The sequence below is a fragment of the Theropithecus gelada genome, chromosome 7b, assembly GCF_003255815.1.
Source record: "Theropithecus gelada isolate Dixy chromosome 7b, Tgel_1.0, whole genome shotgun sequence".
NCBI lineage: Eukaryota > Metazoa > Chordata > Mammalia > Primates > Cercopithecidae > Theropithecus > Theropithecus gelada.
In genome coordinates this window covers 18,749,921-18,776,186 of record NC_037675.1, presented here as the reverse complement: position 1 = coordinate 18,776,186, position 26,266 = coordinate 18,749,921, and the positions used below count along the sequence as shown (strand labels likewise).

General features: G+C 48.2%; 1 protein-coding gene across 1 annotated transcript in view; it reads left to right on the top strand.

Moving 5' to 3' along the window:
* The window catches only part of ADAMTS17 (ADAM metallopeptidase with thrombospondin type 1 motif 17), a 370,865-nt gene that overhangs the window by 328,595 nt on the left and 16,004 nt on the right, over positions 1-26,266 (top strand). The window contains exons 19-20 of the mRNA XM_025392032.1: positions 16,221-16,425; positions 20,574-20,726. Coding sequence (XP_025247817.1) covers positions 16,221-16,425; positions 20,574-20,726 — 358 coding nt within the window. The remainder of the gene's footprint in view (positions 1-16,220; positions 16,426-20,573; positions 20,727-26,266) is intronic.

Genomic DNA, 26,266 nt, shown 5'->3' with positions numbered 1-26,266 from the left:
GGCCCAAGGATTTTTTCAGGAAAACATGGAAAGACCCTGGCCGATCACCCATCTTGATTCTTAGGGTTGAACTAAGTCACCGAAGCCTCGAAATCAGTGTTTTCTACAGGATTTAAGGGTGAAAGTGGTTTCTCAGTAGTCCTTACTGTTAGCAAAAGACAGTGTTCTGTGCGTCGTGGGGCCTCTCTGCAAGTAGAACTGCCTGCTTCCAGAGACGCGCACATGCGCAGATGGTGCAGGGCTCCTCACAATGCGCTGCAGATTTTCATTTCCTCTTTCAAAAAGCAAATATGGGAACAATATTACTTTTCGGGGACATGTATATGAGAACTCATAATTCTCGAGTTTTAAATGGAGAAAGGCTGCATGGAAGCCTCACGTGTTGCTGTAAAGCGTCCCACTGGATCCCCTGGGAGAACATCACAACCCAGCTAGTGAAGTCACAGTTGTACCTCCCCACCTCACTCCTTCTTTGCAGACATCTGTTCAATAAAAGCAGCCACAGGTCTTCAGGACTATGCACAGCACACGTTAAAGGTGTGTTTTGGTTGTTTTTGTAACAGAGTTGCTGGCTGCCATCTGCCATGAGCTGTGAGAGGGACCCAGTCTCAGGCAGACGGGAACCTCTGACGCTGGTCTTTCCTGGGAAGGGCCTGGGAGCATGGGCTGTTGGCTGGCCAGCTCCTGTCACAGCCTCTCACCCACAGGCCCATAGCATGCATGGAGAGCAGCGTTGCGGGTGCACTGGGAAGGGCCTTGCCTCCCACAGCAAAGCAGAGCAAAGTGCTTGCTTTCTCCCTGGTCCTGCGCCATGGAGAGAAGGAAGGGATGTGCATGCCTGGAGCATCCCCTGTGCAGACGCCTCCTGGATGCCCCATGCCCAATATATTTACTTATCATTCAGTCCTCACACACACGCCCAATGCTCTTGCCCCTGATTTACAAATGAGGAGCCCTATATTAGTCTGTTCTCATGCTGCTAATAAAGACATACCAGAGACTGGGTAATTTATAAAGGAAAGAGGTTTGATGGACTCACAGTTGCACATGGCTGGGGAGGCCTCACAATTATGGCAGAAGCCAAAAGAAAACAAAAGCACATCTTACGTAGTGGCAGGCAAGAAGGCATGTGCAGAGGAACTGTCCTTTATAAAACCATCACATCTCAAGACTTATTCGCTATCATGAGAGCGGCACGGGAAAAACCCACCCCCATGATTCAATGACCTCCCACCAGGTCCCTCCCATGATACATGGGAATTATGGGAGCTACAATTCACGATGAGATTTGGGTGGGGACACAGCCAAACCATATCAGACCCAAAGCTCACAGGAGGTAAATCCAAAATAAGATTCAGTACTCGGAGGCCTTCAGCTGTGAGTGTCCTGTCCCTCCTATCTGAATCATGCAAATCTACTGAAAGTTAGAAAAAAAATTCAGATGAATGTGACCATCTCTGTTTTGGTTTGGATTGTCCACATAGACTGCCCATTCCAGAGGGCTTTGGGGGAACAGCAACTCCTCTTAACGAGACCGATGCTTGGATGGAGAATAACAGTCACAACAGTCTTAATAGCTGGGGTTTATCAGGCCTGTGGAGTGTCAGGCCTGGGCTGAGTGCTCGGTAGAAGTCACCTCAGCCGTGCCTCCAACAAGCCTGTGACATGAGAGCAACATCTTACAAAGAAGGAAACTGAGGCTTGAGCACAGACTCCCCCGAGGTTACACAGCTGAGGAGTCACTGGAGTGAGGACTTGAGTCTGGGTCTGTCCAACCCCAGGGTCCTTCTGAGAATTTGAGAATGTCTGATTTTAGTATGTGGGCACCTTGAACTTTCAGGGTGTCATGATGAGGCTGGTCAGGTGCACCCGTGCTGGAAGTAGGATTATATGAATAAAAAAGCTCCTCAATTGAGGCACAGGGGACCCACCTACATAGGAAGGGGGGCGCCGAGGCCAGTCTTGCTGTCTCTCCAGGTTGGTTTCTCCCTCTGTAAAGGGAAACCAGCAGGTCTCATGCCTCTTCATCTGCGAGTTACAGTGGGCAAGAGAATGAGACAGCGGGTAGAGAAGGACAGGGCACGCCAGGCGCAGTGGCTCACATCTCTAATCCTAGCACTTTGGGAGGCCGAGAAGGGAGGATTGCTTGATCCCAGGAGTTCTAGACCAGGCTAGGCAATATAGTGAGACCTTGTCTCTACAGAAAATCAAAAACTTAGCTGTGCATGGTGGTGCACGCCTGTAGTCCCAGCTACATGGGAGGCTGATGTAGAAGGATCACTTGAGACCCAAGAGGTTGAGGCTGCAGTGAGCCAAGATTGCACCACTGCACTCTAGCCTGAGTGACAGAGTGAGACCCAGTTTCAAAAACAAACAAAGAAAAAAGGGCACAAACTGGAGGGGTGACCACATGTATGTTAGAGTCACAGGGCTGACCCACCAGGGGTAGGTGCGAGCCTGTTTTTTCAGGCTAGCTCAGGGCAGAGAATAAATGAGAAGTGAGAGCTCTGATCCATCTCGCTTTCCAGATCAGACTGCCCAAGTCTCCCTGGGACAGGAAGGGACAAGATCACTCTTCAGGCTGGGCTCTTTTTCAGGATGCTGTAATCCACCAGCCCAGGCCCGTCACCAAACCTCAAGGGGAGACGGCAGTCCAGCTCTGGCCAAGGCCAAGCCCTTCCCTCAGGTGTCCTCCTGGGCCCTGGGCTCTGGCCTCCTCCTCCTTAGCTGCCCACAACTTGGATATTGCCTCTGATGGGTCATGGGCTCTGTTGTTTGGCCCACGATGACTTACGTGAGGCACCGCCTGTGGGCAGGGTCCCATCCCCATGTGTCTGCAGGAGGAAACTCCCAGTCTGTTCTCAGTGGCTTCTTCTGCCTCTTGCTCACTCTCGGTGCTTCCCTAGCCACAGAAATCCCCTTGTCCTCTCCTCTTCTTCACACAGTACCCTAGGCCGGAGGCTCACAGGCCCCCACACACCCCCTCCGACTCCCAGGCACCTCTGGGCAGGCCGGTTTCCAAAGTTCACTTCCTCTCTGAGAGGGAGGGTCTGCAGAGCCCACTTTGCAGACATCAGACCACATTTCTTAAGAGGCATTGAGACCACCCTCTCCTTCATCCATCCACCCCTGCTTCCCCCTGAGGCCTCTTCTGGGCCAACAGCCTCTCTCTGCTGCCAAATCCAAAGATACCTTTCAGTCCCCAGCACTACAGGTGCAGTCCCTTCCCGGCATCCCTGGCCTGGTGGTGGTCACCCCCTCTGCATCCCTTTTGGAGGCTTTCATTCCCCCAGGTGCTTGCATTCCCCAAGCCCCTGCCCTCCAGCCTGTCTTCTCTGTGTCTGTGCTCTCTGGATGAGTCCTTCTTACCTTTGGTTTCCCCCATGACCTTCCTGCTAATGACTCCAGCCCTATGTCTCCAACCCAACCACACCCCAAGCTGCAGACTGCATCTGCTGAACTGCCTGACACTGCGTCCAGTGGCCCCTCAACCCAGCCTCTAAAGCAGCGCCACCCTTTCACCCCAGGCCAGCTCCTCTCCTGGGTGCTCTCTCTCAGTGGAGGCACCACCAACATTCTTGGGCTCAGAGTCCTGAGCCTGACATTTGTTGCCTTCTTTTTCTCTTTGACCCCACATACCAAAGGCCCTGTCATCTCCACCCTTTAAGAGTCTTCCAACTAGGGAGGCTGAGGCAGAAGAATCAGTTGAACCCCAAGAGGCAAAGGTTGCAATGAGTCAAGATTGTGCCACTGCACTCCAGCATGGGTGACAACAGTGAAACTCCATCTCTGTCTCAAAAAAAAAAAAAAGGGGGCTTCCACCAAGGCCTGTTGTCCCCTTGCTACCACTGCCTTGGGGAAAGCCATCATCTTGCCCTATGGCATATGATTCCTGGGTGCACCAAAGGCCACCTGTCTCCCACCCCAGCCTTAAGGTGTGGACCAGACATCCCAGACTTGTCAATTGCACCACAGCCCTTCTGCCTCCTGGATTCCATCGGAATGCTGAGCCCTGTTTATTAGGTTGACCAGCTCCACTTTGACCTTCAGGACCCAACCCAAGCTCCAGTTCCTTCCCAGCACTTGTGAGATGGTAAAGAAATTGTCTGTTTTTATGTTTTCCCCTCCCGCTGAGGACCACACACTTGCCTGAGCTTCGTGAAGGCAGGGAAACTGAGTCAAGTGTCCTAGCCCTTGGTTCAGGACTCAACGTGAGGTTGACACTCACGTGTCTGGGAGCAAACAAGCTGAGGCTGACGGGTTGACCGTGCCAGTGGCTGCTGTCTTTGGCCTGGCCTGCATTTTCTGGAGCTTGGGGACTCTTTCCCATCCTTCTTTTTATGCTGTGATGTTGTATGTGTGACTTGCTTGATGCCCCACCTGAAATTGGCCTTTCTCTAACAGATGCTCAGAGAATCACACACAGGCACCTGTTTCCTTACTTTGATTGAGTGAATGTGGGGAACGTTCCTAGCACAGAGATTGGCACAGATTAGACACTCAGTCGATACCAGAGCCTTCTTTTTCACACATTCTGGGGAGGCACAAAGTTGACACTGGACCCCTGAACAAACCACTTGTTAGCCCCAATTGTGTCGTAATACAACATCTCATGCTGTTTTTTGAGGATTTAAAGTTGTTGAAAATAACCACCTACCAGGGTCTTCTTTTCAGCTACCTGCATTTGAGATTTACTCTATATTCAACATAAAATAACTGTGTCAGAAAAGTGTGACCCTGATGATGCCATTGTTTCTTTCCAACAACTGTCACATCTCAGCAGACCTCACAAGGCCCTTACCTAGTTTAAATCTCAGCCAAATCAAGACGTAAATATAAATTGAATTTTAAATAGGAGCGAGTTTTTTCAGAATTGTGAACGCAGTGAGTGTGTGGTTGGCAGAATAACGGCCCCCACAGGTGTCCACATTCTAATCCGTAGAACCTGGGAATATGTGACCCTGTGTGGCCAAGAGGAGTTAAGGTTGCAGATGGTCTTAAGGTTGTGGTATGGATTGAATTGCATCCTCTTGAAAATTCTTTTATTGAAGTCCTAACCCCCAGTATCTCAAAATGTGATCTTATTTGGAAATAGGGTCGTGGCAGATGTAATTAGGTAAAATGACATCATACTGAAGTAGGGTGGGGCCTTGATCCGATATGGCAGGTGTCCTTATAAGAAGAGGATCATGTGAGGACACAGACACAAAGAGGACACTGTGGGAAGATGCAGGCTGGGGCTGGGGCTGGAGTGATGCTTCTGCATGCCAGGGAACACCAAGGCTTCCCAGCCGCCACCAGAACCTAGGAGAGAGACACAGAACACATTCTCCATCAGGGCCCTCAGGGAGGACCAGCCGTGCTGACGCCATGGTTTTGGACTTCTGGCCTCCAAAACTGTGAGGGAATAGATTCCTGTTCTTTTAAGTCGCCCAGTTCGTGATACTTTTATTGACAATTCTAGCAAACTAATACAGGTTGGTAGTCAGTTGTGATGCTTTTATTGGCAGTCCTTTTACTGGCAGATTTTAAGGCCAACAGATTATCGGGTTGGTAATGAGCTGGCCTTAAAGTAGATTATTCTGGATTATCTGGGTGAGTCTGGGGTCATCACAAGGGTCCTTCCACGTAGGAGATGAGTCAGAAGAGAAGGTCGGAGTGACAGTGTGAGAAACACTCCCCCGCCACTCCTGGCCTTGAGGATGGAGGAAGAGGCCCCAAGCCTAGGAATGGGGCAGCGCGGAGCTGGAAAAGGCAGGAGATGGATTCTTCCCTGTAGTCTCCAGGAGGAACCAGCCCTCCCAGCACCCTGGTTCTAGATTTGAGAGACTCATGCCAGACTTCTGATCTCCAGAACTGCAAGATAATAAATCTCTGTTATTTTGAGCCACGAAGTTGAGGGTAATTTGTTACAGTAGCAATAAGAATACAGGGTCTCATGTGGTCACTGAGCTGCCTGAAGCATCTCATTAGGATGCTTTAACTTGAAGCATATGCAGAGGAACTGAGTCGCTGCTAGGCAGGAAAGGAAGCAGAGTCCGTTCTGACTCCTGCAGAGGAACGGGAGAAGGGGTGCTCTGAATTAGAGAAGTGTTAACTGTGGCTTCCTAAAGAATTACAGTTTCAGCCAGGCATGGTGGCTCATGCCTGTACTCCCAGCACTTTGGGAGGCTGAGGCAGGCTGATCACTTTATGCCAGGAGTTCAAGACCCACCTGGCAGACATGCCAAAACTCCATCTCTACTAAAACTGCAAAAATGAGCCGAGCGTGATTGCTTATGTCCGTAATCCCAGCACTTTGGGAGGCCACGGCAGGCAGATCACTTGAGGTCAGGACTTAAAGACTAGCCTGGCCAACATGGTGAAACCCAGAATCTACCAAAAATACAAAAATTAGCCAGGCATGGTGGAGCACACCTGTAATCCCAGCTACTCGGGAGGCTGAGGCACCAGAATCCCTTGAACTCAGGAGGCTGCAGTAAGCTGAGATTGCGCTATTGCACTCCATTCTGGGTGACAGAGTGAGACTCCACCCAAAAAAAAAAAGAATTACAGTATCATGCTTTTAAGAAGAGCAGCTAACTCAGACTCAGCTAATAAATGTTGCTGTTAACGTTTTTTAGGGCTTACTAGTGGAAAAAAATAGGGCCTACAATGTAATTGGAATATAAATTCTTTTACAGAACTATATAATTTCTTTCCCAAATTACTGGATTTGGAGTCAGTGTGATTTTACTGTGGTGTTTAGTTGCACAGTGTTGTTCAAGTATCGTAGGTGGGCTCCTGTAGGTGGTTTGGGTGAAGTGATTTCTTTATGCCACCAAAAAAAAAAAAAAAGTTTTAAGAAAGTCATTTTCTGCCCATATCTCATTGAGATTTGTCAAGATCAGAAGCAAAAAGTCTAGCTGAAAAACAGCTAAAATACGCTGTGGAGTGCTTGTGCGTGAAGACCACACAGCAACCCCTGTAGACGGCTCCTCCTGCACTGCAGGCGTGAACGTGTGCACCCCGGGCACAGCCCTCTGCTCTCCCCTTCAGCTGCCTGGGGCTTAAGAAACACTGCTTCTGTGACTTTTCTTCACTGATTTACAACTTGCTTCTAACCACCCACTGATACCATCTTTTTAAATTGTGGTAAAATACACATAAAATTTACCATCTTGACCTTTTGTAATTGTACAGTTCAGTGGCAGTAAGTACATTCACCTTGTGCAGCCATCACCACCATCCAACCACAGCACTTTCCTGTCTTCTTCAGCTGAAAGTCTGCCCCCATTGAACACTAACTCCCTATTCCCCCTTCCCCTCAGCCCCTGGCAACCATCATTCTACTTTGTCTCTATAAATCTGACTGCTCCAGGGATCTCACATAAGTGGAATTGCACAGGATTTGTCCTTTGGTTATTGCCTTCTTTCTCTTGGCATAAAGCTCATCCATGTCATAGCATGCATCAGAATCGCCTTTTTGATAACCAAGTAATGTTCTCTTGTATGCATAAACTACACTTTATCTATTCATCCTTTGGTGGACACTTGGGTCACTTCCACCTTTTGGCTATTGTGAATAATGCTGCTGTGAACACAGGTGTGCAAATTTTTTTTTTTATTATTATACTCTAAGTTCTAGGGTACATGTGCACAACATGCAGGTTTGTTACATATGTGTACATGTGCCATGTTGGTGTGCTGCACCCATTAACTCGTCATTTACATTAGGTATATCTCCTAATGCTATCCCTCCCCTCTCCACCCTCCCCACAATAGGCCCCGGTGTGTGATGTTCCGCTTCCAGAGTCCAAGTGATCTCATTGTTCAATTCCCTATAAGTGAGAACGTGCGGTGTTTGGTTTTCTGTTCTTGCGATAGTTTGCTGAGAATGATGGTTTCCAGCTGCATCCATGTCCCTACAAAGGACACGAACTCATCCTTTTTTATGGCTGCATAGTATTCCATGGTGTATATGTGCCACATTTTCTTTTTCTTCTTCTTCTTCTTCTTATTATTATTTTTTGAGTTAGTTTTTTTAAAATTATTATTATACTTTAAGTTCTAGGGTACATGTGCACAATGTGCAGGTTTGTTACATACGTATACATGTGCCATGTTGGTGTGCTGCACCCATTAACTCGTCATTTACATTAGGTATATCTCCTAATGCTATCCTTCCCCCCTCCCCACAATAGGTCCCAGTGTGTGATATTCCCCTTCCTGTGTCCAATGAAAGTGATCTCATTGTTCATTTTCCACCTATGAGTGAGAACATGCGGTGTTTGGTTTTCTGTTCTTGCGATAGTTTGCTGAGAATGATGGTTTCCAGCTGCATCCATGTCCCTACAAAGGACACAAATTCATCCTTTTTTATGGCTGCATAGTATTCCATGGTGTATATGTGCCACATTTTCTTTTCTTTTTTTTTTTTTTTTTATTATACTTTAAGTTCTAGGGCACATGTGCACAACATGCAGGTTTGTCACATATGTATACTTGTGCCATGTTGGTGTGCTACACCCATCAACTCATCAGCACCCATCAACTCATCATTTACATCAGGTATAACTCCCAATGCCATCCCTCCCCCCTCCCTCCTCCCCATAATAGGCTCTGGTGTGTGATGTTCCCCTTCCAGAGTCCAAGTGATCTCATTGTTCAATTCCCACCTACGAGTGAGAACATGCAGTGTTTGGTTTTCTGTTCTTGCAATAGTTTGCTGAGAATGATGGTTTCCAGCTGCATCCATGTCCCTACAAAGGACACGAACTCATCCTTTTTTATGGCTGCATAGTATTCCATGGTGTATATGTGCCACATTTTCTTAATCTAGTCTGTCACTGATGGACATTTGGGTTGATTCCAAGTCTTTGCTACTGTGAATAGTGCCGCAATAAACATACGTGTGCATGTGTCTTTATAGCAGCATGATTTATAATCCTTTGGGTATATACCCAGTAATGGGATGGCTGGGTCAAATGGTATTTCTAGTTCTAGATCCTTGAGGCATCGCCACACTGTTTTCCACAATGGTTGAACTAGTTTACAGTCCCACCAACAGTGTAAAAGTGTTCCTATTTCTCCACATCCTCTCCAGCACCTGTTGTTTCCTGAGTTTTTAATGATTGCCATTCTAATTGGTGTGAGATGGTATCTCATTGTGGTTTTGATTTGCATTTCTCTGATGGTGAGTGATGATGAGCATTTTTTCATGTGTCTGTTGGCTGTATGAATGTCTTCTTTTGAAAAGTATCTGTTCATAACCTTTGCCCACTTTTTGATGGGGTTGTTTTTTTCTTGTAAATTTGATTGAGTTCTTTATAGGTTCTGGATATTAGCCCTTTGTCAGATGAGTAGATTGCAAAAATTTTCTCCCATTCTGTAGGTTGCCTGTTCACTCTGATGGTAGTTTTATTTGCTGCACAGAAGGTCTTTAGTTTAATTAGATCCCATTTGTCAGTTTTGGCTTTTGTTGCCGTTGCTTTTGGTGTTTTAGACATGAAGTCCTTGCCCATGCCTATGTCCTGAATGGTATTACCTAGGTTTTCTTCTAGGGTTTTTATGGTTTTAGGTCTAACATTTAAGTCTCTAATCCATCTTGAATTAATTTTCCTATAAGGAGTAAGGAAAGGATCCAGTTTCAGTTTTCTACTTATGGCTAGCCAATTTTCCCAGCACCATTTATTAAATAGGGAATCCTTTCCCCATTTCTTGTTTTTGTCAGGTTTGTCAGAGATCAGATGGCTGTAGATGTGTGGTATTATTTCTGAGGGCTCTGTTCTGTTCCATTGGTCTATATCTCTGTTTTGGTACCAGTACCATGCTGTTTTGGTTACTGTAGCCTTGTAGTATAGTTTGAAGTCAGGTAGCGTGATGCCTCCAGCTTTGTTCTTTTGACTTAGGATTGTCTTGGCAATTCGGGGTCTTTTTTGGTACCATATGAACTTTAAAGCAGTTTTTTCCAATTCTGTGAAGAAAGTCATTGGTAGCTTAATGGGGATGGCATTGAATCTATAAATTACCTTGGGCAGTATGGCCATTTTCACAATATTGATTCTTCCTATCCAAGAGCATGTTGTGTTCTTCCATTTGTTTGTGTCCTCTTTTATTTCACTGAGCAGTGGTTTATAGTTCTCCTTGAAGAGGTCCTTTACATCTCTTGTAAGTTGGATTCCTAGGTGTTTTATTCTCTTTGAAGCTGCAAATATCTTACCATACTGTTTTTTAATCTGTCATCCACATAGCCATTCAGTGGCTATGTACCATTCTAACACTGGATAATAGAGTTTAAAACTGAGTAAACCAGGATACAGTGGCCTAGCTTATTCACGGCTAACCCTGCTGACTGAGACTCAGCTCAGACATCACTTCCCCAACCCTGAGGCAGAGCAAGGTGCCTCCCTGGGGCCCCATGGCCCCATGTTCACCTCCTCTATAGGAGTGAGCCTCGTATGCTGCTGATCCAGCTGGTTATGTGGCTCCTTAGGGCTGAGCCATATTTCTGACTGTATATCTAGAACCCCAGGCAGAGCTGGGAAGTAGGAGCGGGAGAGGAAGGAAGGGCGTGGAGCAAGGGCTGTGCCCTGAGCTGCCCGGTGTGGGACCCGCAGTCATGAGTGCATTTGTGCTCCTCTGTCATGGGGAGACTCGAGCTCCCCCATGGTGGGGTCAGGAGGCTGCACTGTCGGCAGGTGGAGCTTGTTTTTTAATTCCAGCTGGCCCCAGGACACGAGAGTTTATCAGTCCATCTGGCAATGCCCATTGCACCATAGGAGGGAGGCAGGGGCAGCCCCAGAGGAGGGATGAATGGCAGAGAATCCCTGGCTCAGGAGCAGGGTGGCACCCGTGTGCTGCACTTACACCCCAGGTGCTGGGGGCTGTGTCACCCTCCCACTGTGAGGCTCTGGGCCGCGACGAGGAGGGAGATTGTAAGAACTCCACTGGAAAGGGCTGGACAGCAGGAAGGAGGGATGCCTGAGGTATGTTCCATTCTGGCACCAGAGGCAAAGGAGAGAAGAGGCTGGACAGCTAGCCACCCCTCGCCACTCTGCGGGAATCTCCCGTGTGAAAACAGTGCCCCTACCAGGGCCATTTCTCCAAATTGCTCAAATCAAGAAATCACTTTTGTGGGAAGCCTCTTAAATATACAAAACTTTTTGAATGAAATTTTTGCTTTTTCCACGTTCCTCTTGACTCTGTTTCCCCACAGATCTGGCTTTTTAAGTCAGCAAGGGGACAGGGGATGTAGAGACATCCGGGGCAGGACTACTGATCCTTGCCCAACTCATCCCCTGTCCCTTCCGTGTGTCTTGGATGTGACCTGTGTGTTGGCCAGAATCACCGCCCACGTCCACTAGAGCACCTGCCGTGGTCACGTGCTGGCAATGGCAATGCATCCTGTGGCCTACGGCATGCCAAGTGGCAACCCCATGAGCAAGACATAGGGGCCCCACTTCTCAGGCTTGACCCTGGAAGCACAGCAGATACAAAGGCGGGAGCAGACTCAAAGCTGTTTTCACAGTTGGATTCAGCACAATAGCGCCAAACAGGTCTCACCCTAAAGCCTGACGTCTTTATTCACAAAGTCAACTGCAAAAGGGCAAGACAAAGGAGATCCAGTGGGAATCAGTTCATGAGAGACAAAAAGAAGCCCAGGATGGGGAGATTAATATGTTTAATCTGGCTGCTTAAAATATAGAAATAGTATCAAGTTGGGTAACATTGATGAAGTCAGAGTCCCTATTTTAAAAAAGAAAATCACATTCAAATTTCTTTTTTTTTTTTTTTTGGTTTTGGCTTTTTTTTTTAATCTTAATAGACTTGATTCTTTTTTTTTTTTTTTGGTGGAGGCGGGGGCCGGGGGTACTGAGTCTCACTCTGTTCCTCAGGCTGGCAGGCTGGAGTGCAGTGGTGCGATCTCGGCTCATTGCAACCTCTGCCTCCCCAGTTCAAACAGTTCTCTCGCCTCAGCCTCCCAAGTATCTGGGACCACAGGTGCACACCACCACGCTGGGCTACTTTTGTATTTTAGTAGAGATGGGGTTTTACCATACTGGCCAGGCTGATCTTGAACTCCTGACCTCAGGTGATCCACCCACCTTGGCCTCCCAAAGTGCTGGGATTACAGGTGTGAGTCACTGCGCCCGGCCTAGACTTGATTCTATAGAGTACTTTTAGGTTCACATCAAAATTGAGAGGAAGGTACAAAGAGATTTCTCATATACTGCCTGCTGCAGGCACGCATGGTCTGCCCCGCCAGATGCTACATTTGTTACAGCTGATGGACCTACCCTGACACATCACTACATCATTATCACCCACGTCTATGGTTCATCTTAGGCTTCATTCTCAGTGTTGCATATTTTGTGGGTTTGGACAAATTTATGACATGTTTCCACCATTATAGCATCATACAAAGCAGTTTCGCTACCGTCAAAATTCTCTGTGCTACAACCAGTTTCCTTTTTTAAAACAAAAAGGAAAGGGACCGGTTTATTTTGTGATTGTAAGCAAAGAATCACAGCTACCAATCTCCTATTCTGTGCCTCTTCTTCCCAGGTACAGACATTTTTTTTCCTTTGGGAGAGATGTGGCTTAATCTAGGTTCAAGGGTAATGGTCATGCCTGGGTCATGGCCATCGTCATTCTCATTTTGGGGAGAGCGTTGGGTCCTATGAAGGCCCAGAAGTCTAGTGAACCTGGTTGACGCTCAGTAAATGTCTGCCCCACTGAATATTTTCCGTATCTCCTTCCAAGAGCACCTTCTAGTGTTCTTCTATTTTCTTGACCATAGCCCCCAGCAGGCATAAGATCTGTGTCCTGGGGTCAATATTTCTACAGTGATGACTCTAGAAACCAGTGTGTTCTGAAAGCTTTCACCGTTTCTCAGGAGTAATGAGAGAAATAAACATAGGTTTTTATTCATTTTAAAGATGTCTCCTTTATTTGAGACTATGTCTCTTCTATATTTTTAGTGTTAAGCTGTATTCTGGGGGAGCTGTATGGTTGGGGCCGGGCACAGTGGCTCATGCCTGTAATCCCAGCACTTTGGGAGGCCAAGGCTGGTGGATCATCTGAGGTCAGGAGTTTGAGACCAGCCTGACCAACATGGTGAAACCCGTCTCTACTAAAAATACAAAAATTAGCCGGGCGTGGTGGCGCATGCCTGTAAGCCCGACTACTCGGGAGGCTGAGGCAGGAGAATCGCTTGAACCTGGGAGGTGGAGGTTGCAGTGAGCCGAGATCGTGCCACTGTGCTCCAGCCTGGGTGCTGGGTGACAAGAGCAAAACTCCACCTCAAAAAAAAAAAAAAAGAAGGAGATAGTGGCTAGTTTTTTAGTGTGTGTGTGCTTATTGTCCCTATTCATCACGTTCATTCTTGCTGCTTCCAGGCCACATCTGGGCCGTGTTGTCCACTGTAAGAAAAGTAGTGACTGAGTAGAAAATGAATGGGAGGGATTGAACATCTGCCACACAAACTCTTTTGGCCAAAAGAAGAGAAAACTTAAAGGGGAACAAAAGAGCTGTCTTCACATATTTAAGAAGGTCTCTGGGTTACTCCAAAGACCAGAACTAGGAGAAATGAACTAGGAGAAATGTGTAGAATTTAGCTCAGTTCTCTTCGTGTTGAGATGAGACTCATGGCCACCCTGCAGGAGTTCTCCATCTCTTACCGAGGAGACAGTGACAGCAATGATAGCTAAGAGTTACATTTGCGTGGGTGTCCGTGTGCCAGACACTGTTGTAAGCAGTTTATGGACAATGTGCCACTTGTCCTCACAACTGCACCCCAAGGGAGTCACTGTGGCTCCCATCCCTGCCATGTGAGCCATGGATCCAAGAAGGGCTTCACTGGAGTTAGGCCCCAGAAGCCTGAGGACAGAGTCATGAGTCTGCCAAGGGGATTAGGACTTAGCTTCAGAAGAGGTGCCCTGGAACAAGGAGGGACAGTTTGGGATGGAGGGGAGGAGCCCAGGTAGCTCTGTCTTCTCAGCACCAGAGATGCCAGCGCCACCCCAGTTGGTTCAAACCAGCCCCGTCCTCACCGGGACTGCTGCAGGAGCCTCCTCTGGTCGCCTTGCCATTCTTCTGCCCACTATAAACTGGTATCCATACCAAGCCGGTGGCCCTCTCAGAGCCAAAAGGAACATGTCACTCCTCTCTCAAAACCCTGCAGGACTCCATCTTATTTGAACAACAGCCACCTGGGCCAGCCAGGCCCTAGGAATCTCACCCTTCTGCCTCCCAAATCCCATCCTGTCCCCTCACTCTCCCCTCCCTCACTCCGCCTCCACCCCACCAGCGTGCCCCTCCACCACGGCCTTTGCACCCCTGTGACCCCTGCCTTGGAAGCCTTTACCCGTGTAGCCACAGGGCTCACTTCCTCCCAGGCTCTGCTCAGATGTCCTCTTCCCAGTGAGGCCTTCCCTGCATCCTGCTGTAAGATAGCAGTCACCCCCACCTACCCCCTGTTCTGCTCACACTGCTTGACTTGTCTCTAAAGCACTTGTGACTGTGTGTTACGGTCTCTAATCTCATCTAGTACATTTGTTATATATGCTATGGTGATATATGTGGTTCACTGGGCATATATGGTCTGCCCCCCTGAGAATGTAAGCTTCAGAGGGCAGGGACTTTGTTTCATTCACTGCCTACTCATCAGAACCTAGAAGGTGCCTGGCACGTGGGAGGCCCTCAGTAAATCTGCAGCGCCTGGATGGTCAAATGAGCCATTCAGCTGGGACTGGAAAGTGAGAGACAGCTGGCACCATCCAGTACCCATTCAAAGGATCCTCCCAGTGGGCAAAAGCTGTAGACATTGCTCAACAGTGGGATGGCCTGGCACGGCATGATCAGACTTGGTTTGGGGCGGGATTCAGGACTGTTTTTGACTAATGAGGAGGAACTGAGTGGGTGTGAGACCTGGCGGTGCGCAGGTCAAGCTGCTTTGTCAGGTGGTGAACTCTTGGGAGCAAGGAGTTTATGAGGCAGGACAAGAAAGGGCAAAGCCAGTTGCCTCATCCAGAAACCAAGCAGGGGAGATCCCTCAGTGTTCCCCAGAGGGCACTGGAAAGCCTATGTGTGTCCTGAGGAAGCATGATTCCCAAGCTGCTCAGCTGCTGTGCAGTGACCTGAGGCCAACAGACGCCTGCTGCATCGGATCATCAGGCTGTCGCGCAGGGAGCTGAAGTTTCATGTTTTATTTTTTGTTTTTATTTTTGGGGGGGACAGAGTCTTGCTCTGTCACCCAGGCTGGAGTGCAGTGGTGTGATCTCAGCTCACTGCAGCCTCCACCCGCTGGGTTCAAGCGATTCTCCTGCCTCAGCCTCCTGAGTAGCTGGGATTACAGGCATGCGACACCACACCTGGATAATTTTTTGTATTTTTAGTAGAGATGGGGTTTCACCATGTTGGCCAGGCTGGTCTCGAACTCCTGACCTCAAGTGATCCACCTGCCTCAACCTCCCAAAATGTTTGGATTACAGGCGTGAGCTACTGCCCGGCCTGAGCCGAAGTTTTAGAAGAACACTTTCAGATGCCAAACTCAACAGCCTCTGTCTTCCCACAGCCCACAACTTGCCACTCTCAAGCATCACAGCCATCCCTGGAGGCTCTGGAAAGCAGGGAGGGCCTAATTCCGGTTAATCAAGCTGGGATTGGTGTGGGGTGGGGGGTTCTTTGTCAATGGCTGTATCAATCCCCTATTGCCGCAGTGACAAACAACTCCAACATCTCGGTCACTGACAGAAGTGCAGGTGGTAGTGGTGCAGGCTGTCTGTAGGGACATTCCCTGTACTGGGACTGTTCTCCCAGCAGAGGGTAAGAAGCAAAGAGAATCAGAGCCAAACTGCATAACCACGTTCAGAGCTTCTGCCGGGACGCGGCCAGCATCCTGTTCACTCACACCCTGTCAAAAGAAGCAGGTCCTGTGACAACAGGCAGATATGTAATTCCCTAGATGGAGGCCGTGACCAGATAATTCCGTCTGCCATAGGGGTGTTGATTGCAGAAAGATGTCTGTGCTGAGGAGACCATCCAACCAGAGGACCGCTCAAGTCACTCCCTCTGTGCCGATACTCTGAATTATGTCCAAGGTTGACTGAAAAGCTTCCTGAGTCTTCCTCCCTCTCTCCCACCACAGGGCAACAATTCCAGGATCTGGCTGGAAGGCCTTCCAGAGAGGCTGGCCTCTCACCCGAGTCATTCTCTCTCTTTTTCCTCCTGTCTGGCAGGTGGGTAGCAGGTCCGTGGAGCCCCTGCTCGGCGACCTGTGAGAAAGGCTTCCAGCACCGGGAGGTGACCTGCGTGTACCAGCTGCAGAACGGCACACACATCGCTACGCGGCCCCTCTACTGCCCGGGTCCCCGGCCGGCGGCAGTGCAGAGCTGTGAAGGCCAGGACTGCCTGTCCATCTGGGAGGCATCTGAGTGGTCACAGGTAGGTGCCTGGGCTTGCCGCCAGGACTCAGCCACAGGGACTCCAACACGGTGCCACGGTATTGGTGACATTCTGGTGCCTCCCAGCCCTCGCTCGCCCCCAGGTCAGCTCGAAGTTGTGTTATAGCTCATGTGTTCTTAATTTCCATCTCAGATAACAGCGTGGCTACAAAAACACAGATACCATGTCTCTCATGATGTACATGTTGACACCATAGTGAAGGACTATTTGATCCCATTTCCTATGAAAATTTCCACATCAAGATAGGACAGACAGATACTGACCGACTTTTTAATTCTCCTTTGAGTGTATTTAACTGTGGTGTGCTCAGGCTGGGAAGGTGGTTTCAAAGGTTTTCCTTTAATCCCCCAGCAGTCTTTGTAGATTACAAGAGTCAGATGCCAGGAGGGACAGCTTTTAGTGTGCAAGTTGGAGTTACAAATCTCATGCCATAAAATGTTTTGGAAAGAAGTGGATTAAGCCTTAAGTCTTAACTTTGAAGGTTGGTCCTGGGAATACGATTTTATCTTTGGTGATGTCATCCTTCAGGGCTTTGCATTGACTTTGCATTAATGATTTTGACTGTTTGGCTATAAAACTCAAAAAAAAATAAAAAAGGCTGAATAAAGGACAGGCTTCCCTCAGGTCTTCCACCACAGTAGTCTAGGAAACTCAGAGAGGCTCATCCAAGACACTCTTTAGTGTGGAAAATATTTTTAAAGTTCCCTCTATTGCCAAACAGTTGGAATTATTTTGAATAAAAAAGTATTCAGCCCATTTTTAATGAAGGAAAACTCTGCCATTGGCTGCTCTAAAACAAAGGTTAATTTTCAAACAGATTGTGGCATGTATTTGTTTATAGATCTGAATCTTTATCCTACATTTTATGATATTTTAGGAAAGGAAGAGAGTTTGAGATTTTGTTGTTTGATTGTTTTTTTTTCTTTATATACGCTGACATTTGTCAGTTTAACATTAGAGGGATTTTTTTCGGCCGCTTGCTGGCAGAGTTGAGGCAGGTATTCAGCCCCCTCCCCTTTCCAGTACCCTAGGTGAGCCTTTGGGTTTTAATTGCCTAGCTCTTGATCCAAGTAAGATTTGTGCTTTGATCAGATCAAAACTATAAATTTTCCACTCAGTGGTGAAACCCTGTCTCTACTAAATACAAAAAAGTAGCCAAGCATGGTGGTGCACTCCTGTAATCCCATCTACTTGGGAGGTTGAGGCAGGAGAATCACTTGAACCCGGGAGGCAGAGGTTGCAGTGAGCCAAGATTGCTCCATTGCACTCCAGCCTGGGCAACAAGAATGAAACTCTGTCTCAAAAAAAAAAAAAAAAAATTCCACTCAGACTCTTTTTATGGAGGAAAAAAATGCCTCCCCAACAAGCCTGACATCATCAATTATCATTACAGCACTGAAGATCTCTGCATTTGGAAAATGTGAGACAGTGGGAGCAAGATTTAAATAAATTTCTCTGTGCCTGTATCTATGTGCACACCTAATCCTAATCCCGAACGAGCACCACACCAGTCAGCCTAACTCTGGCTTAGCCCAGGCTTGAGCAAAACACTTTCTTCTGAACATTTAACTTGGAATCAAATCATTCCCCACGGGAAGCTCGCGAAGCTGGTACTTCTGCCGCTTCCCAAGTACTGAAGTCCCAAAGTGAGTCTGTCTTCCGCTGGAAGCAAATGGGTTTCAGTTCCTTGAGGGAGAGTTTTTGTCGACGTGGTCACTTTTATCCAACCAGCTGTGTTGATTGCTCTCACTACCTACCCCCAGCTTCTTCCCGACTTTATTAGAAGAAGGATCAAATATCCAGAGGGAAGGAAAAGGTAGTGAGTTTCTCCTGTCCTCAGCTTGCAGGCCCCGCCCGTGATGGAAAGCAGAGAGACTGCAGGGCACCCTCCTAGGCCCCTTTGGAGCTGGAGCTGACCTCAGCAGCCTGCGGCACCGCTCAGACAAAGGCTTCAGAAAGAGAATAGGTTGCTGGTCAGAGTTTAGTTAAGGGGTCAGGGTTTGATTAAGAAATAGGCTGGATGTTCAGAGCTTGAAATTCAAGGGGAAGAGGCGAGGAATGCAAAGTAAAGACCAGGCAACAGTGAACTTAGGCAGAAATGGTGCATGGGCTCCTGGTTGCAGAGGAGCAAGTTGTGTGGATGCTGGTGCCAGGGGTAGCCCACAAGTCAGACAGTGAGGACAGAGTTGCTGAAATGGTCAGGAAACCTTGCCACGCAGAGAAGCAAGGGGTAGCCCTCCAGTGCAGTGCCCCGGGGCTCCTGCCCCTGCTCCTGCATGCAAAGCCCACCGTGGACTGACCCCTGGCAACTGAGGATCCTTTAAACGAGCTCCACACTCCACACCCAGCAACTCTCTCCACTCCCTGAAGGGAACATTGCAGCCAGTTCTGAAGCATGTGTATTTCAAACCAGCCTAAATTAGCCTTGAAAGAAAACCTCATAGGATGTTTAGACAAAGAGCTTAGTTGAATTCATAAGAAAGAGAGGCTGGGCGTGGTGGCTCACACCTGTAATCCCAGCACTTTGGGAGGCCAAGGCGGGTGGATCATGAGGTCAGGAGATCGAGACCATCCTGGCCAACATGGTGAAATCCCATCTCTACTAAAAATACAAAAATTAGCCAGGTGTGGTGGCATGCGCCTGTAGTCCCAGCTACTCAGGAGGCTGAGGCAAGAGAATCGCTTGAACCCAGGAGGCGGAGCTTGCAGTGAGCCAAGATTGTGCCACTGCACTCCAGCCTGAGTGACAGAGCGAGACTCCATCTCAAAAAAAAAAAAAAAGAGAAAGCTAGACCATATTTTGGGATAAATGTTAATAACAAATATCAGGATTAACATTTGTCCTTTATGTACCTTTTTTCCAGTGGACACAGTGAGATTTTTTTTTTTTTCTTTAGAGATGGGGGGTCTCTATGTTGCCCAGGCTGGTCTTGAACTCCTGGCCTCAAGTGAGCCTCCCACCTCAGCCTCCCAAAGTGCTGGGATTATGAGTGTGAACTACTGAATTTGGCCTAGAACTTTTTAAAGTTGAGTTTGTTATAACTCAAGAAAGTCACTGCTGTAGCCTGCCATATTTTTGGTAAAGTGAGCAAGTATGAAACCGCCTTAGCAGAATCCAGCCTTCTGCACACCATCTTTCTAAAAGTTATGTGTTTACGCCTGTGTCAGGGACAGGGCTCCCAGGGCCAACTTGTTTGTGAGTTTTGTCCTCCTGAGGCTATGGGTCAGCTCTGCCTGGGCTTCCTTCTGCTTTGCTTTTGGAGATGGTAAGTGCTCTTGCCAGCCCAGGCACCGTCCCTCCCCAAGATCTGTGGTGGGCGTGTCAGGAACAGGCTCCAGATGCACCCATCTGCTGTGCTGACACCCTGTCACGCCCTCTGTCTCTTCACACCTTCTTGCTGCTGGGAATCCTGAACTCTGGAGGGCGTGCACATCATTCATCACCCACAGGCCCTGCCCAGGTCCCCTCCCCACTGCCCCTTGCCAGATCTCCCGCAAGTAAGGAAACTACCACAGGGGACATGCCTCTGTCACCATTCTTGGTGTCTGCGTTAAAACATTCACTGGAGCTCTCTGCGAAGGCTTTCCACCTGCCTCACGAGAAAGTCACCTGCGGCTTTTCCTTCCTTCTGCCTCCTCTATCTCCCGGCTGGAGCGAGGTCTTTGTCCCAGACTGGCCCAAGCAAAGCACGTGCACCTGGAGGCCATCTGGGAAGATCTGGGGCCTGGGACTCAGCTTCAGGGCCTCACCTGGCTCCAGCTGGGCCCTGTTCCCTGCAGCACTCATGGGTCCATCACACACCTGCCCTTTGAGCTCATGTATTGCCTTAAGCTTTTGGACCTGACAAGTGGCCACTGAATTCCACTCCCCTCATGTGACCTTATGAGTACCCCAGGTTCTTCCCACTCCTGATTCCTGGGTCCCTTCCCCAACACTGGTCACTTGGCTGGGGCCCCAGCTGGGACCATGTGCAGAAGACCCTGTAGACCATGAGCTTTTTGAGGACAGAAGTGTGGGTTTTCGTCTTTGCATCATCCCACACCTGGCACCTCGGAGGGAGTTAATAGCTGCTGATGGACTTGAATCAAATTGGAACTGGATTAAATATTCGAATGGTGTCTTGCAGTGTTCTGCCAACTGTGGAAAAGGGGTGCGGAAACGGACTGTGGCGTGCACCAACTCACAAGGGAAATGCGATGCCTCCACCAGGCCGAGAGCCGAGGAGGCCTGCGAGGACTACTCAGGCTGCTATGAGTGGAAAACCGGGGACTGGTCTACGGTGAGAGCAGCCTGCTGGCATTTCTCTCTGTGCCCCAGTGCAGGGGGCTCGAGGGTCGGGAGCTCAGCTCTTGTGATGGGTCCCAATTCCACACGGCAATCCCAGCGTAACCAGGCACATTCACTTTCCTTCCACCTGCTGCCACTACCCAAGACCCCGTGTGCTTCCTCCCCTGCTTCTCCCACAGGTTGCACCAGCACTGCCCCTTGGGGCTCACTGGGAGAACCCCACTGCTTCACATGCATGCAGAAGGAACTCAAACGCAGCCCAAGGCAGGACGCCTGTGCCCTGGATGCCAGGCTTGCCATGCTGTGCAGTGGGCCGGCAGGCCCCAGCCTCCTGCCATGGGGACACTTGGGGCAAACATCACTTCCATTCACTCCCAGGACCCCTGGGCAAGGGCCTGGAGATGGAGGGACAGACAGGGCAGGGGGCCTTGAGGTGGGAGCAGGGAAGGGGTATCACAGAGCTGCGGGGTCAGCATTCTGAAGACCAAGGGTGAATAAAGGGCCATTGAATGTTTCTCCAAGTAAAAAAATGATTTGTTGTTTAACCCCTCTTTTTTCATTCATCTGATACATTTGAATGATTCCCGTTTTCTGGGGACCAAGGTGAGCACCACTGCCACCTGTAAGAACCTTCTAGTGGGTTTTCTTGAGAGTCTTTTCACAAAATCTGTACCACGCCTCCTGTAAGCATAGACCGTGTTTGTCTTTCTGTATGGTCTTAGCAACTGAAAAACTCCTGCTTGCTTCTCCTGATACCTTTTCACTCAAAGATTGCAAACTGCTGACCTAGAGCCATTGGTTTTTGCTAAGCCTACACAGTATCTTAAACATGTTGGAATTAGTGGCTAGCATTTTTGCCAACATTTTAATGCATATTCTAATCACATGATTGACTGCCAATATGTTCCTTGTGTGAAAAAAACGTTTACTTGAGCTGAATGTTCATTATCTTCACTTTAGACAGTTTTTTTTATTATTCTTTAAGTTCTGAGGTACATAGCAGAATGTGCAGGTTTGTTACATAAGTATACATGTGCCATGGTGGTTTGCTGCACCCATCAACCCGTCATCTAGGTTTTAAGTCCCGCATGTATTAGGTATTTGTCCTAATGTTCTCCTTTCCCTAGTCCCCCGCCCCCCAACAGGCCCTGGTGTGTGATGTTCCCCTCCCTGTGTCCACGTTTTCCCGTTGTTCGACTCCCACTTATGAGTGAGAACATGCAGTGTTTGATTTTCTGTTCCTGTGTTAGTTTGCTGAGGATGATGGTTTCCAGCTTCATCCATGTCCCTGCAAAGGACATGAACTAATTCTTTTTTGTGGCTACATAGTATTCCATGGTATATGTGTGCCAGCTACATTTTCTTTACCCAGTCTATCATTGATGGGCATTTGGGTTGATTCCAAGGTCTCTGCTATTGTGAACAGTCCCACAGGAAACATACATGTGCATGTGTCTTTATAGTAGAATGATTTATAATCCTTTGGGGATATACCCAGTAAAGGGATTGCTGGGTCAAATGGTATTTCTGGTTCTAGATCCTTAAGGAATCACCACACTGTCTTCCACAATGGTTGAACTAATTTACAGTCCCACCAACAGTGTAAAAGCGTTCCTGTTTCTCCACATCCTCTCCAGCATGTTGTTTTCTGATTTTATGATGATCTCCTTTCTAACTGGCATGAGATGATATCTCATTGTGGTTTTGATTTGCATTTCTCTAATGACCAGTGATGATGAGCTTTTTTTTTTCATGTTTATTGGCTGCATAAATGTCTTCTTTTGAGAAGTGTCTGTTCATATCCTTCGCCTACTTTTTGATGGGGTTGTTTGTTTTTTTCTTGTAAATTTGTTTATGGTTCTTTGTAGATTCTAGATATTAGCCCTTTGTCATATGGATACATTGCAAATTTTTTTCCCATTCTCTAGGTTACCTGTTCACTCTGATGCTAGTTTTGTTTTGCTGTGCAGAAGCTCTTTAGTTTAATTAGATCCCATTTGTCAATTTTGGTTTTTGTTGTCATTGCTTTTGGTGTTTTAATCATGAAGTCTTTGCCCATGCCTATGTCCTGAGTGGTATTGCGTAAGTTTTCTTCCAGGATTTTTATGATTTTAGGTCTTAGGTTTAAGTCTTTAATCCATCTTGAGTTATTTTTTGTATAAGATGTAAGGAAGAGGTCCAGTTTCAGCTTTCTGCATATGGCTAGCCAGTTTTCCCAACACCATTTATTAAATAGGGAATTCTTTCCCCATTGCTTGTTTTTGTCAGGTTTATCAGAGATCAGATGGTTGTAGATGTGTGGTGTTATTTCTGAAATTTCACCTGAACATTTAGGTTTTGGCTTTGCTATGAAAATGTGGCAACATGGCTCAGGCAGGTAATTTTGCTTCTGCCTCTGCTTTACGAAAGGAAAAATGGTTTTTCCATTGGAAGGCAAAACTTACCAGAATCTGATCCCTGCAGAAATGCTACCACCTTCCCATCAGCCCAAGTCAGAACACAAACTTCTCCAAACCCTTTGAGTAAAAAAACAAAAACAAATTTCCCAATTCCCTGTTTGCCTGGTAGTGCTAAGGTGCACTATTATTCTGGATAACAGTGAATTTGAGAAGGACCTAAAACACCTCCTTCCTATTTACTCCCTAATCAAAACATCTGACCAAGGCAACAGAACTGAGCCTGTCAGTCCAGTTTCCCCAAAACCAAACAGGGATGCCACACAGTTACTTGGATGTTAATAAAGCTTAATATGGAGCTGCCAGGATGTATTTTACGCTGGCAGAGAAACTTAACTTCAAAGCTCTCACAAAAGATACATGTGCTTTGGCTGGGCATCGTGGCTCACACCTGTAGTCCCAGCACTTTGGGAGGCCAAGGCAGGAGGATTGCTTGAACCCAGAAGTTCAAGATCAGCCTGGGCAACATAGGGAGACTGTGTATCTACAAAATAAATAAATAAATAAATAAACAAACAAACAAACAAAAATAAAAATAAAAATAAAAAAAATAGCTGGGCATGGTGGCACATGTCCGTAGTCTTAGCTACTTAGGAGGCTGAGGCAGGAGGATCACTTGAGCCAGGGAAGTCAAGGCTACAGTGAGCCATTATTGCACCACTGCACTCCAGCTCAGTCAAGAGAGCGAAACCCCATCAAGAAAGAAAGAAAGAGAAAGAGAGAGGGAAGGGAGGGAGGGAGGGAGGGAGGGAGGAAGGAAGGAAGGAAGGCCTTCGAGCCATGAGGACTCGAACTCATGCAATAGAGACATTAAGGGACTGAATGACAGCTCTGACTTTCCACTTACGTGCCTTAACCTCTCTGACCCCTTGGTCTCTTTATCTCTGAAATGGGAATCATAAACACTGGCCCTGCCTGTTTCTCAGAGATGCTTAGAGGTTTCAGAATGTTAATATATGTGTCTAAGCACTTTGACAACTAAATCCATTTCATTGCCCAAAATCCGCCACCCAAAGGTCACAGGGTTTTGGGGCACAATCCCCAGGGTTATAACCCATTCCGATCTGACTTAACCTTGTCTTATCAGTAGGGCTTCCAGCCTTTTATAGACAACACTGAGAAATTCTCTATCCAAGCACATCCAGACCTAGCTTGAAAAAGGTCACTGATTCTAGCCCAGAGACGTATAGGTGAGCTATCAAAAGACTAGGTTCTGATCCATAAGTAGCACGTTGGCAAATGTGCAGGATCATCTAAAGAATTGATGATTACCTTATACCTACATGGTTACAGAGAGTCCAGAAGATGTAGAAGCGGACCTGCCTAACACAGTAACAGGCAGAATAACATTGGACACTAAGTATTCAGATGTGTACTGGAATAAAGCTGTCATTGTCATCAGGGAATTGGAAGGGTCCTAGTAACCACGCCCTAAATGCAGCCTGCACTATTGTTGGCGCCTGTGCCCACAGGGGTCCGGGGCAGAAGCGGAGGCAAGAAGTGGTCAGTTCTAGGCCTGGGCCACACCTGCCCATCTGGGATTGGAGTGCCTAGCACTACTTTCCTTTTTGTGGGGTACCCCTGTGCCTCATGTCACTGGTCCCCTCTAGCCAAGGTTGTCACCCCTGCTGCACAGAAGAGGGAATGGAGGCTCAGAGCAGTTACCTGCCTCGCCCACACCCCAGCAGAGTCCAAGCTCCTGGACCCAGTTCAGTGTTCAGGCTGTTTGGTGGAAACCAAGCAAGAAGGGATTGGGTAGGAACCATGATGGCACCTTTAAGCTGAGGGGCATCTTGTCGATGGTTCTTGGGCTGCAGGGCTTGGCTCTCCTCAGCATGACCATTCTGGTTCTGAGGACTAGCTGGACACTTTTGCTTTCTTAAGTACCTTGACCTTCCTGGTACGAGGAGCCACAAAACAACCAAAGGATGGACAGGAATAACACTCAGCAGTCCTGCCTGGGACCTGGTGCTCATGCATCGCGTGGCTCACTCAGCCCATGAGCCTTCCCTCGTCTGCTGTTTGTGGTCCCTCCCTGGCCAAGGACACTGCAAGTTTCCCCAGACAGGACCTTCAGCCTTCCGGGAATACCTGTCAGGTAAGACGAAGCCTTTTGCCCGGCCGTCCTCTCTTCACCAGCCATGCTGTGAATAACACTTCCAGGCTTTCAGAAGAGTGAGGGGTTGGAGTCACTGTGCCCACTTTTGCCATAGCCCGTTTGACAAGCTGTCACTGCAGTAAGAACAAGAGGGATTTGTGGGATGTGAGGGCCTCGGTGACATCTTGGTTGCGGTGTTAATCTACTTTGCATTGCTGTAAAGGAATGCCTGAGACTAGATCATTGATAAAGAGGTTTATTTGACTTACGGTTCCGCAGACTGTATAGGAAGCACAGTGCTGGCATCTGCTTCTGGGGAGGCCTCAGGAGGCTTTTACTTGCAGCAGAAGGTGGAGCTGGCATGTCACATGGTGAAAGAGGGAGTGAGAGAGAGAGAGGGTGGAGGCCCCAGACTTTTTTTTAACAACCAGCTCTTGGTGAACTAACAGAGCGAGAACTCGCTTATGACCATGGGAAGGACAGCAAGCCATTCCTGAGGGACCCACGCCCGTGACCCAAACACCTCCCACCAGGCCCCACCCCAACACTGGGGGACACATTTCAGCATGAGACTTGGAGGGCACAGACACCCAAACTGTATCAGCCACTGTCTGGAGCTGGCATCGGATGGCATCCGATTGTGTGCACCAGGCTGTTATGAAGAGGGCTTAGCAAGGGTCCCCAGCCAGAGCCTGAGCCTGAGCCTGAGGCTGAGCTGGGGGAAGGTTGGTTTTAGCAAGCAGAGAGGGCCCGCAGGGACATTAAACTGGAGTTGGCACTGTGTGTGTGTGTGTGTGTGTGTGTGTGTGTGTGTGGTGTACCAGGAGCATGCTGGTGGGGGCTGCATAGACATGAACCAAGAGACCCCGACCCCAACTGTCGACCTCACCACCCTCCCTCCTGCTGCCATCACCTGGGACAGTTGGGGGCTGGGCACCCCCCACACTACCTGCCCCTCAGTACCCTCCCCCCAGGTAG